Source organism: Silurus aristotelis (assembly GCF_946808225.1).
Source record: "Silurus aristotelis genome assembly, chromosome: 13".
Taxonomy (NCBI): domain Eukaryota; kingdom Metazoa; phylum Chordata; class Actinopteri; order Siluriformes; family Siluridae; genus Silurus; species Silurus aristotelis.
Window position 1 is genome coordinate 5,087,648 of NC_139586.1, and position 12,954 is coordinate 5,100,601.

General features: G+C 37.4%; 1 protein-coding gene across 7 annotated transcripts in view; it reads left to right on the top strand.

The window, feature by feature from the left end:
- Positions 1-12,954, top strand: part of vps13c (vacuolar protein sorting 13 homolog C) — an 81,971-nt gene that overhangs the window by 41,522 nt on the left and 27,495 nt on the right. For all 7 annotated transcript variants that reach the window (XM_083558090.1, XM_083558094.1, XM_083558091.1 and 4 more), the window contains 17 exons: positions 3-115; positions 216-372; positions 3,476-3,555; positions 4,241-4,300; positions 4,497-4,650; positions 7,716-7,829; positions 8,023-8,126; positions 8,224-8,391; positions 8,565-8,869; positions 8,990-9,137; positions 9,346-9,490; positions 9,593-9,717; positions 9,817-9,977; positions 10,187-10,443; positions 10,695-10,912; positions 11,022-11,114; positions 11,206-11,571. In XM_083558090.1, coding sequence (XP_083414216.1) covers positions 3-115; positions 216-372; positions 3,476-3,555; positions 4,241-4,300; positions 4,497-4,650; positions 7,716-7,829; positions 8,023-8,126; positions 8,224-8,391; positions 8,565-8,869; positions 8,990-9,137; positions 9,346-9,490; positions 9,593-9,717; positions 9,817-9,977; positions 10,187-10,443; positions 10,695-10,912; positions 11,022-11,114; positions 11,206-11,571 — 2,768 coding nt within the window. The remainder of the gene's footprint in view (positions 1-2; positions 116-215; positions 373-3,475; positions 3,556-4,240; positions 4,301-4,496; positions 4,651-7,715; positions 7,830-8,022; positions 8,127-8,223; positions 8,392-8,564; positions 8,870-8,989; positions 9,138-9,345; positions 9,491-9,592; positions 9,718-9,816; positions 9,978-10,186; positions 10,444-10,694; positions 10,913-11,021; positions 11,115-11,205; positions 11,572-12,954) is intronic.

Genomic DNA, 12,954 nt, shown 5'->3' on the forward strand with positions numbered 1-12,954 from the left:
AGATAAACCTGAAACAAGCAAAGTTCCAGTGGAGACAGAAACCCATCCAGCAATTGGCAGTGGAAAATTAAGTGAAAATGTTGTCAGTGTTCTCCTCAAGTTCGAAATCATGGAGGTACAATTAAACATCTAATTAATAGATAATTATTACATTTAAACCATCTAACATGCGAAGCTATTTCATGCAGTGTTTAAGCAAAATTCATTATTTTCAGGTTCTGCTGACACTGTGTAAACCAAAGAATGGCATCGAGTGTCCATTTTTGGTCTTGACTGCTGCTGAGCTTGGAATTGACACCAAAGTTCACAGCTTCGACATGCAAGCCACGACATACATCAAGACCATTTCTGTAAAGTGCCCAGACATTTCAGGTTTGTAGAACACAATTAAATTCATCATCAACTATCAATTTTAGTAATGCAGTGTTTCTCACACACCATGTGTAGTTTTAGTTGCAGTCTACAGTGTGCATGGCAACCACAGCATTAATATTTATACATGCCTTGTGTTCAGACACACTAAACTGCTCGTGGCTGCCCAAACATTACATTGTTATATATATTTAAAAAGAAAACAGTGAGATAAAATTCTCATACAAATAAGAAATAATGCAGTAATTTCTAAAAGTTGCTACAATTGCATTGTTGTTAAAGTGTATGTTTTATGTTGCATGTGTGTAAATATTATCTGTATTTGATTTAACAGCAATACTGTGTTGGTGTAAATGACGTTTTCCTGCAACTTCATCCTTTTTTATGTATTTGATAAACCGAACAGAGAGCAAAACATAGGCTCAGAGGACAATGGAATTTGCGGTAGATGACAGAAGCAATATTTCACTATTGGCAAAAACTCCTTCACAGTTGGCCAAATTAAGGATATAGATATAGCCGGATACAGCCGGATATAAACATATATGTGTCAAAAATCAAGAGAACTCCAGAGCAATTTTTAGTGTGTCTGTCATGTTGTGTTGTCCAACAATTTTTATTTACATCTTTTATAAGTCGAGACATCCTCAGCAGTGGAAGCTAATAGCATGCTTACAAATCATTATATCTATAGCATACTAAGAGCAGTGGTCCTAAAACAGAACCTTGTGGAACCACAAACTTCACTTCCATAGAGATGACCTTAACTTCAGCAACATTTTGTATTTTATCAAAGCGAATATATGAGTAAGAGTATGAAAGGTGCAAAAATAACACAAACAGAGAAACATAAACCTGATCAGATGCCAAGAGTTAATTAATGTTAAGATAATTCTGTTCCTTCTCCTGACATAAATATGTTGTTTTCTACAGTTATTTATCAATGTGTTGCTATAAATGACCTTCTGCACAGTTCCTTTCTACAGTGAATCTGAATTGGTCTTCTACCAAAGGAGTTCTGCAGTCTAAACCGTAGATCATGGAATGCATGTTATTTATTGTGCAGAATGGCTTTATTTTATGTCATATTTTCCACTACCACCACTATCACAAGCTTTCTATCACAAGTTTTGTGCATGTCCATCTCTGATCCTGCCTACCCAGCATACTGCTGCAAAGAAAACGCACTGGTTACCAGACAGTCTCCATGGCTGCTCATCAGGGATAAATGCACACCATTCACCTTGACTGTTGATTTCTGTAAAGCTGCTGTGAGACAATGTCTGTTGTAAAAAGCGCTCTAGAAATAAACTTGACTTAAGTTGACTTGACTCAATTCCTGCTTCAAACAAAGGATCTGAGCTTTCTTAGATAGTAAAGTCTGCTTATACCTTTCCTGTAAACAGTTGTGAGCTGACCTTCCATTTCAGCTTGTAGTCAACTATAAAGCCCGAGATATGAATTAATGAAGTACAAATACTTTGTAATTGTAGATTTTTCTGGTATCAGTACTCCACTATTTATTTTTATAACGTTTTTCTTTTCACTCTACATTTTTTGCACAAATATCTGTACTTTTTACTGCTTACATTTTCAATTCAGACTCGTTACTATTATATAGTTTTAATTATTTTAATTGCACACTATTTTCAGCCTATCAACCTATTTCTTGTCATTGCAAAGCTTTTTTAATCTAGTCAAGTCAAGTTTATTTCTATAGCACTTTTCACAACAGACATTGTTTAAAGCAGCTTTACAGAAATCAACAGTGAAGGTGAATGGTGTGCATTTGTCCCTGATGAGCAAGCCGTGGCAACTATGGCAAGGAACAACTCCCTTAGATGTTATGAGAAAGAAACCTTGAGAGGAACCAGACTCAAAAGGGGAACCCATCCTCACCTCACCATCCTTACCACTGGTGCACTATTTCCTGGCAGTCACACACCACAGACGTAGACTAGTTTACGAAGCTAACAGAAAGCAGAGCAGAGTATGGGGTTAATGTGAATGAGACAGAGGGAGTCAGTGATGTAAACATGACATTCCTGATCACCTGATCATCATCATCTTTTCTTTGCTTGTGTTCTATATGGTGGTTGTTCAGCCTGGATACATTAATTAGGTAACAAAATTAAAAATTTGTTTTGTAATAATATATTAATATGATGTGAGGTCCAGTTACCAGCGTGACACTAAAGCAGGCAGTAGTAATGGCTAATTTTTACTTCTCTCAGACTTTCATTGATGTGCCCATGTGTAACCTCTGAGATGATCTTTGGGGGGAGTTTGGTAAGAGTGTATGGAGACAGTTGGGGGCCTCATGCTTAACCATTTTAAAGAATACATTTAGCTGGTTAACACCTTTTAGACTACCCCACCATTTCACATGTTTGATAGACCTCTTTCTTAAAAGTAAATTTTATAAAAATGTCTTTGCATGCTGTAGCATTAACATTACCTTTCACAGGAACTAAGGGCCCAAACCCAGAAAAGCAATCTCAGACTATTATTCATCCAATAACTTAGAAACTTTGCTTTAGTTTGTTCCTTTCAACCAAATATAGATTAATCTGGTTGCCACATATTAATGTGTAATTCATTACTCTAGAGAACGTGTTCACTGTTTTTTCCATCTGATGCTAGGCATTGCACATAGGGATCTTAGCCATAAAAAACATTTCATGAAGATGAAGCTCCTGGTGCATAGGTATTGTGACGATGTTGCTTCCTGAGGCAGTTTTCACCTGTTAGTAACGGGTGTGGTTGAAACACCTGAAATCTAAAATTAGTTGGAGTGTCCACATACCTTTGCCAGTGAAGTGTATTTCCATACATGGTTTCATAAATTTGGAACTGTTTATTGCATAAAAAATAAACACGTGCTTAGGAACTGAAGGCCGTACACTTGCATTTGAATTAGTAATTTTATTTGTTTACTTGTTTGAAAATTCAGATTCCAGTGTCTTGTTTTCCATATTTAGATCTTTTATGAGCCTGTATTGATATAATTTCTTTGAGTTACAAAAGTTTATTTCTTTTCCAAGGAAAAATAATTCATTTTAAATTTATACACTAATAATCTCTTTCTTTTGTATTGTTTTAGATATACATGGGGAGCCTGTCTGCATTCTCAGCTCCTCAGCAAAACAGGGAGCTGAGCTCCTGAAAGTAGAGTATTTTAAGGTAAGGGTTATTATTTACCCACTGGGTTGCTCTATATTTCTTGCTTATTGTTATGATTTTAAACTTTTACTTAGCACTGGATTAAACTCTCCGTTTATGCATTTGACAATAGAATCTACAGATTACATCATGCAAAATAATTTAAAGCCAGGTGCATTGCTTATACTTTATGATGTTGTGGAAGAATTAAGGAAGCGCCTTTTAAAAGCCAAATACTCCCAAATAATACTGTCATGGGGAAAAGAAAGTACACCCACTTTGAAGTCTATAATTTTATTTATCAGGACATCTGATCAAAACTGGTTAAAAATCAGGAAAACTGGTTTTCACAAAAATCTATCTGAAATGAAATGCAATTCCCCAGATGAGACCATTTTCCATTTTGGTTAACAAAAAAAACAACAACCTAAGAAATAAATTATGCTATTTTTTGTTGTTCATCTTTTTTTTTTGTCCTGATTTGTAAAACCTTAGGATTAAAAGAGGATGTACTTTTTAAAAATTACTGTATATATTCAAACATAAATGAAATCACTAATCTACTAATATATATTGCATATATTGATATTTATTTATATTATTATTTGTGTCCTAATCTTAGTATTTATTCCATATTTAATTGTTACAATAAAAAGGATTGGCATATTTGTAATGTGACATTTAAAATGCATGGTTTGTCATACAGGCTGATCGTGATGGGCCGAATTTTTCTACCATTTTTGAGAATATGCAACAGAAGATGAATGTATGTATACATTGTTTAAAGCATATTGTATTATTATATTGTTTAATTGTGTAGTTTTCTGATAAATAAATAATCTATATGATTAATTAAAGGTATTTGATGATGACTGTGTGTGTGTGTGTGTGTGTGTGTGTGTGTGTGTGTGTGTGTGTGTGTGTGTGTGTGTGTGTGTGTGTGTGTGTGTGTTTGTTTGTAGATTATTTTCTCCTCTCTGGATCTGACTTTGCATACTGAGACAATTCTTTCTATCATGGAGTTCCTGTTTACTATCCTGTCCTGCAGTAGCTTGTTGTCACCTGAAAAAGAGAGCAAGATTAACGAAGAAACAAAAGCTACTCCTGTCAGATCCAGTATGAGTGCATGCACTAGCACAAAGATACATACTTCTATTGATGTACTAATTAACGAAAGTCAAATTATCGTACATGGTATGTCATGTCTAGGCTTAAAAGAAATCAGCCCAGGGCTTAAACTGACTTTTATAGGGAAAGGAAATAGTTTTCATCATTTTTTAATTATTGTCTTTATTGTTTTAAGCAGCTTTCTGCCTCTCATACTAAATTTCTATAATTTTATAAATTTCAATAATTATTTTTTTTCTTCCTTAAAAAAAATTCTAATTTTATTATTAAAATAAAAAGATAAAAAATACTAAGCTAAAATATAATGATGAGATTCTTTGACTAAAAGGAGGCAAAAATCGGATGACTAGCATCAGGTAGAATAGGATATAATTGGGGTATTCTGTCTGGATATGTCTGGGTATCCCAATTTCAGTAAAAACTGATGAAAGCCTTTACTGCGCTTTTAGTCTTTAAACTTCATAATGGAATATATTTAGGATACTCCAGTAGTAACTATGCACACCTGAAGCACAAGTTAATTTTTAATGCAAGACTTAATGCTTAAGAGCGTATAATTGGATCATTATTTCAATAATTAATATGTTTCAGCTGGCAATAATTCATTGGACTCTAACTTTGTGTTGCTTCTTATTTCTAAAGCAGCCATGTTGCAATGTTTGTGGTCATGGGAAAGATGTTACTGTGTTTTAAAAGGGGCAAATTATAGGCCTGGATCTTTAAAACGTTTCCTTAATGATTCATACAGAGACATTACTTGACCCTTCATGCTTAATCACTCTTTCATGTCTGTTCATCCATGCATACAGTGAGGAAAATAAGTATTTGAACACCCTGCTATTTTGCAAGTTCTCCCACTTAGAAATCATGGAGGGGTCTGAAATTGTCATCGTAGGTGCATGTCCACTGTGAGAGACATAATCTAAAAAAAAATATCCAGAAATCACAATGTATGTTTTTTAACTATTTATTTGTATGATACAGCTGCAAATAAGTATTTGAACACCTGAGAAAGTCAATGTTAATATTTGGTACAGTAGCCTTTGTTTGCAATTACAGAGGTCAAACGTTTCCTGTAGTTTTTCACCAGGTTTGCACACACTGCAGGAGGGATTTTGGCCCACTCCTCCACACAGATCTTCTCTGGATCAGTCAAGTTTCTGGCCTGTCGCTCCCTTCAAAGATTCTCTATTGGGTTTAGGTCTGGAGACTGGCTAGGCCACGCCAGAACCTTGATATGCTTCTTACAGAGCCACTCCTTGGTTATCCTGGCTGTGTGCTTCGGGTCATTGTCATGTTGGAAGACCCAGCCTCGACCCATCTTCAATGCTCTAACTGAGGGAAGGAAGTTGTTCCCCAAAATCTCCCAATACATGGCCCCGGTCATCCTCTCCTTAATACAGTGCAGTTGCCCTGTCCCATGTGCAGAAAAACACCCCCAAAGCATGATGCTACCACCCCCATGCTTCACATTAGGGATGGTGTTCTTGGGAAGGTACTAATCATTCTTCTTCCTCCAAACACGTTTAGTGGAATTATGACCCAAAAGTCCTATTTTGGTCTCATCGGACCACATGACTTTCTCCCATGACTCCTCTGGATCATCCAAATGGTCATTGGCAAACTTAAGACGTGCCTGGACATGTGCTGGTTTAAGCAGGGGAACCCTCTGTGCCATGCATGAGTTCAAACCATGACGTCTTAGTGCATTACCAACAGTAACCTTGGAAACGGTGGTCCCAGCTCTTTTCAGGTCATTGATCAGTTCCTCCCGTGTAATTCTGGGCTGATTTCTCACCTTCCTTAGGATCATTGAGACCCCACGAGGTGAGATCTTGCATGGAGCCCCAGTCCGAGGGAGATTGACAGTCATGTTTAGCTTCTTCCATTTTCTAATGATTGCTCCAACAGTGGATCTTTTTTCACCAAGCTGCTTGGCAATTTCCCCGTAGCCCTTTCCAGCCTTGTGGAGGTGTACAATATTGTCTCTAGTGTCTTTGGACAGCTCTTTGGTCTTGGCCATGTTAGTAGTTGGATTCTTACTGATTGTATGGGGTGGACGGGTGTCTTTATGCAGCTAACGACCTCAAACAGGTGCATCTAATTTAGGATAATAAATGTAGTGGAGGTGGACATTTTAAAGGCAGACTAACAGGTCTTTGAGGATCAGAATTCTAGCTGATAGACAGGTGTTAAAATAATTATTTGCAGCTGTATCATACAAATAAATAGTTAAAAAATCATATATTGTGATTTCTGGATTTTTTTTTAGATTATGTCTCTCACAGTGGACATGCACCTACGATGACAATTTCAGACCCCTCCATGATTTCTAAGTGGAAGAACTTGCAAAATAGCAGCGTGTTCAAATACTTATTTTCCTCACTGTATGTCAGATTTTTTTGTTAGTGTGATATTTCAAGAGAAATGTTAGGTTTTTTTTTTTTAAAGTTTCATTTTAGCCAGCAGATTCGGTTTTGGAATTGATCAGAACAGAGATCAAGGTCTTGCTGCAGTCAGATGTTTAAAATCCTTGTATTTTCTTCAATTTTCTTTGTTCCATTCCTTCCTGTTTGAAGTATATTTTAAGGTGCATACAAATTAGTAACAGAAAGGATTAAGTTTGGGGTCGAGTTATTGCTAATGATGCCATTGGCCTCTAGTTCTTATAGTTTATATATACTGTATGAAGAAATTTCCCCACTGTGGGACGAATAAAGGTTTATCTTATCTTATGAGAGGTAACCTTTTTTAGAAGTGTCATCCTAGCAATAGATTCCTTTCAGTCTTGTGCTTAAACAAAATAATGAAACTTATTGAGGTCTTCTTCATGGTACTGCCTTGTGAATTTTTTATATTAGTAGAACTCTGTTAGAATTAGAAGTTTGTTTGTATCTAGTAATTATTTTTTAATTATTTTGAGAGAACACTCTTAAATAAAATATATTGTGAAAATATTTGTTAAAGCAAAGGATAATTTGTAACATTTAAATGTACATTTATGGCATATTTTTTGAAGGTTGCTTGTAATTGAGTGGATTTTTGATTTACAGAAAGTTCCCATTATGAAGAAGACATCATTGATCTGAAAATCCATGTGCAGCTGGGGGCCTTCAATGTGTTACTATGTGACCAGCAGTGCAACATTGCTGACATGAAGATTCGAGGTCAGATTTCATACCAGTTTTGCTAAAAGAGTGCCATTATTTTTAGCTTCTTTTTGTAGATGAATCTATTATATCCAAAAGTTGATGATTATTTGAGAAGTGGATGATTGGCTCTTGTGTACCCATTCTTATCATCGGCTATAATTGTTATAGTACTTAAAATCCTTTATATCTTTCTCAAACACCTCTTTAGATCTACATGGATCTCTCTTGATGAAGGAAAATGAAACCCACATGTCTGCTAGACTTCGTGATTTTGTTGTCATTAATTTGGACCCAGAAACAGTTCACAAAAAGGCAAATCAACTTGTATAAAACATTATTTAGTATAGCTTTATGTAGAATATAATGTTTATGAATTGGTGGGGTTTTTTTGGTCTTCTTTTTTGTGTAGGTTGTCTGTATTGTGGACGATGAAGTATTCAGCTTTAATATGGGTCTAACCCCTAAAGCCACAGAAGGAGAGGGGTACACAGACACATCAAAGGTGGATGGAAAGATCAAGCTAAATGTGGGCTGCATTCAAGTAGTCTATTTGCAAAAGTTTGTCATGATATTGGTGGTATGTTCACATTTTACTGTATAAACTCACAATTCAGAATTATTTTACAAAATGTACAGATTAGTATAATTTTTTATTGTAAAAGAGTTGATATTGTTCAGATATACTGTTTTTATAATGTTCCAAAATCAAGTGACAGTAATTCTGATTATATCTGAATGTATTCTTGCTAGAAATTCACTAATAGCTTTCAAATGGCAAAGGAGGCTTTAAGTGTGGCCACAGCACAGGCAGCGGAAAAGGCAGTCTCCAGTGTAAGGGACTTTGCTCAGAAGAGTTTCAGAATCTCTTTGGACATTAGACTAAAGGCTCCAATCATCATTATCCCTCAGTCATCCATGTCTCATAATGCTGTGGAGGCCGACCTTGGTCTCATCACTGTGAGAAACAGCTTCTCTCTGCTTCCAGTAGAGAATTGTCCACTTCCTGCTGTCATAGATATCATTGACTTGGAGCTGACTCAGCTTAAGCTTTCCAGGTAAAAACTGGTTTGAAAGTTTCATAGTTATTCTTAAGGTTTTTTTCTTTAGCTCTATTAGCAAAGTTTGTATGTTTGCTTTCATTTTGTAATGTGCGATGGGTTTTATAACACTCTTAGAATCTTCATGGAGAAAGGCCATAATAAACCTAGCTCTGAGCTCCTTCAACCAGTAAACCTGGTCCTGTCAGTCAGACGTAACCTTGCTGCTACTTGGTATCATAAGATGGCTGCCCTTGAAGTAGATGGAGACCTAAAGCCCATGGAGGTAAGTCCTTATTTTCCTCCTCCTGTGAATATCCGCTATACAATTTCTAACGTAATCTTCAAACATAATCTTTTTTGTCATGTGACATGGATGTTTTTTATTGATGACTAGATATTATTTGTGTTTCATAGTGAGATTCTGTACCTCTCCAAGATGTTCACAAGGGCTATAGGGCTAGTGTTAAAGGACCTTTCATATTATGTTGCAGGTAGCTTTAAATCAGGATGACCTGGTTCTCTTATTGAAGATTCTGATGGAAAACATTAGCGAAGCCAGCAGTGTTCAGCCCTGTGTTAGCCCAGATCCAGGAATAAACCAGGCAAATGTGCCTACCAGATCTTGCACACATAATGGTATTTTTTAAATAGATCTTTTTAATGTTTTTCCATGCTTCTAACCAAATCTCATATCTATAACACACCTGTGAATTCTGGCGTGTATATATTTGTTTGTAGAGACTGAGAGTGCTGGACAACCGCCAGAAAGCAAATCAGCAGAGAGTGAACTGATGGAGACTGTGAAATTCAATTTTACTGTTGAGTCACTTGGTCTGGTACTTTACAATGATGATTCCACACAGGTGTGTTTTCCTACTAAATAAAACCCAATTTTAAATGGTTGCATTTGACATTTTATAAGTGATTATTGTTTTCAACCTCTCTTTCTCACCGGTGTATAGCCTGATGTGCATCAGAAGAGTTTGTGTATAGGAGAGTTTATGCTTCATAAGATAACTGCTTCTGGTAAGTTATTCAGTGACAGCAGCATGGAGGTTACTAGTATTCTCACCACCTGCACCCTAGATGACAGGAGGAGTAACACTGAGCGAATTACATCCAGGTGACACATATCTACTGCTACACAAAACCTCCTGTAACCACTTCTGTATTTGATTGTCTTGACTAGCATTTCATTACAATGATATGATTATTATATTATTAATATTATTATATTACATATCCAATATAAAAAGGTTTTTTTTTTTTAGATTTTCATTTACTATTTTTTACTCATTCTGTTTTGTGCGCCTTTAAACTTTTTGATGTCAGAATGCTGAAAAAGCTTGACAACAGCTCAGATGCCATGATCGACTTGAAATACTCGCAGAACAGGGATGAAAGCTCTGTGGTAGCTGTGTTCCAAAAACTCTATCTCTGTGCCAGCATGGAGTTTCTCATGGCAGTGGCTGAATTCTTCATCCAGGCTCTGGCCCAGGCCAAGGCCCAGGGCACAGTAACAGACAAACCAAGATCACTGCCATTAAAACAAATCATAGAACAAAAGGGTCACGGTGAACTGAACGCAGGTACAGGAAGTTTAATCTAAAATCACTATTCACCACATTGCATTTACTGTTTGTATTTTACATTTGAATACCACCTGAGATTGAGGTTGGCTGAATTTGTTCCGTAATTCGAGAACGATGTTTTTTTTTCGTGCTCATCAGCGATTATATGCCATAGACATTTTCAAAATTTCATATACTGAGATAAATATATTGCAATTTTGTTTTGGTTCAATAAAAAAACAACTGCGCTTGTATTTTTGTAACCAAAGGCCAGAAGATCAAGGTGCATGTCGTTGTGATAGATCCAGAAGTGGTGTTTGTGGCAAATCTAATGAAGGCAGATGCTCCTGCTTTAGTGGCTTCTTTCCAGTGTGACTTCAAACTGCTTTCTGAAGAGGCAAATCAGGTCATGAAAGTCAACCTTAAGGGACTCAAAATTCTTGCCTCTCCGTTCATAAGGAATAAGGAGAGCAAGGCTGTAACCACTGTAAATATTTATTTTGTTGTTTAATTGTTCATTATTAAAGTGTTTATTTTTATCTGTTACATTTATATTTGTTATAGCATTTTTTTAATATGCTATATTTTTTCACCAGGTACTTAGGCCATGTTCTGTTTTACTTGAAACCAGAATTTCGGCCAGCGATTCACTCACTGGCTCAGTCACTATAGATCATGTCACTGTAAAAGTGAGTAGCACTGTGTACTCAGACACACTTAGATGAGGCTATGTGGTGTAGAATTTCTTTGACATTTAAGTGCATTTGCTTATTTGCACAGATCTCACCAATCATCCTCAACACTGTCCTGACAATCACTGCAGCCATGACTCCTCAGTCTAAGGAGGAGGTGGTCTGTCAGAAGCCCTTTGAGCTGAGCACTCTGTGGGCTGTAAGGAACATCTACTCCTGCAACTTCTGGTTCCTGGATGTTGAGACTGCTACTGAGGTGACTGAAAAATTCCATGAGATACACAGCAGCAATAAACACCAGAGTTTTACAGTTGATGTGAAGGTGGTGCAGGTGACTCTGGAATCTGGCCAGGGCCACCACACTGTTCCACTGCTGCTGGCTGAGTCTTCATTGACTGGATGTGCACGAAACTGGTCTTCTTTGCTAAGTGTGTCTGCAGATATGACGCTTGAGGTAAGTGTCCTTGTACAGTCTTTAATGGAACTTCCTCTTTTTCTCCTTCCTGGTGGCTCCATCCTCAGCATTCTCCTACCGATAAACTTCATGTCCCTCCTCTGCACATGTTCAAACCATCTCAATCACACCTCTCTCACCTTGTCTCCAAAACGTCCTACATGCTCGGCCCCTCTAATAAACTCGTTTCTAATCTCGTCCATCGTTGTCACTCCCTGTGAAAATCTCAGCATCTTTAGCTCTGCTACCTCCAGCTCCACCTCCTGTCTTTTACTCAATGGCTGTATATAAACTATACAACATCACAGGTCTCACCACAGTCCTATAAACTTTCCCTTTCACTCTTGCAGATACTCTTCTATCACAAATAACTCCTGCTATCACTCTTCTCCACCCACTTCACCCTGCCTGCACTCTTTTCTTCACTTCTCTAACACACTCTCCATTACTTTGCATTGTTGACCCCAGGTACCTGAACTCCTCCACCATCTTCACCTCTTCTCCCTGCATCCGCAGATAGCCAAAATAGCCCACAGAGACTCCTGTCTGACCTCGTCCTTTAATCTGTCCATCACCACTGCAAACAGGAAAGGGCTCAGAGCCTATTCTTGATGCAATCCCACCTCCACCTTGAACCAGTCTGTCGTTTCTACTACACACTTCACTGCTGTCACACTGTCCTCAAACATGTCTTACACCACCCTCACATACTTCTCTGACACACCTGACTTCCTCAAACAATACCACAACTTCTCTCTCGGCACTCTGTTGTACGCTTTCTCTAAATCCACAACGCACAAGGCAACTCACTCTGACCTTCTCTCTATTCTATATCTCCATCAACATTCTCAAAGCAAATGAGGCGCCTGTGGTGCTCTTCCTTAGCACAAAACCATACTGTTGCTCACAGATGGTCACCTCTACTTTCAGCCTGGCTTCCACTACTCTTTCCCATAACTTCATGGTGTGACTGATCAATTTTATTCCCCTGTAGTTACTGCAGCTCTTTACATCTCCTATATTCTCAAAATCAGTACCAGCACATTCTTCTCCATTCCTCAGGCATCCTCCCACCTTCCAAAATCTTGTTAAACAATCTGGTTAAAAACTCCCCCCTAAACATCTCCATGCTTCTTCCTGTATGTCATCTGGTCCAACCGATTTTCCACTCTTTATCTTCTAAAACGCTGCTCTCACTTACTCCTTACTAATACTTTCCACTTCCTACTTCACCATCTCCACACCATCCAAACCTCTCTCTCTCTCTCTCTCTCTCTCTCTCTCTCTCTCTCTCTCTCTCTCTCTCTCTCTCTCTCATTTTCCTCATTTATCAGCTGCTCAAAATACTCCCTCCATCTTCTCAACACACTCTCCTTACTAGTC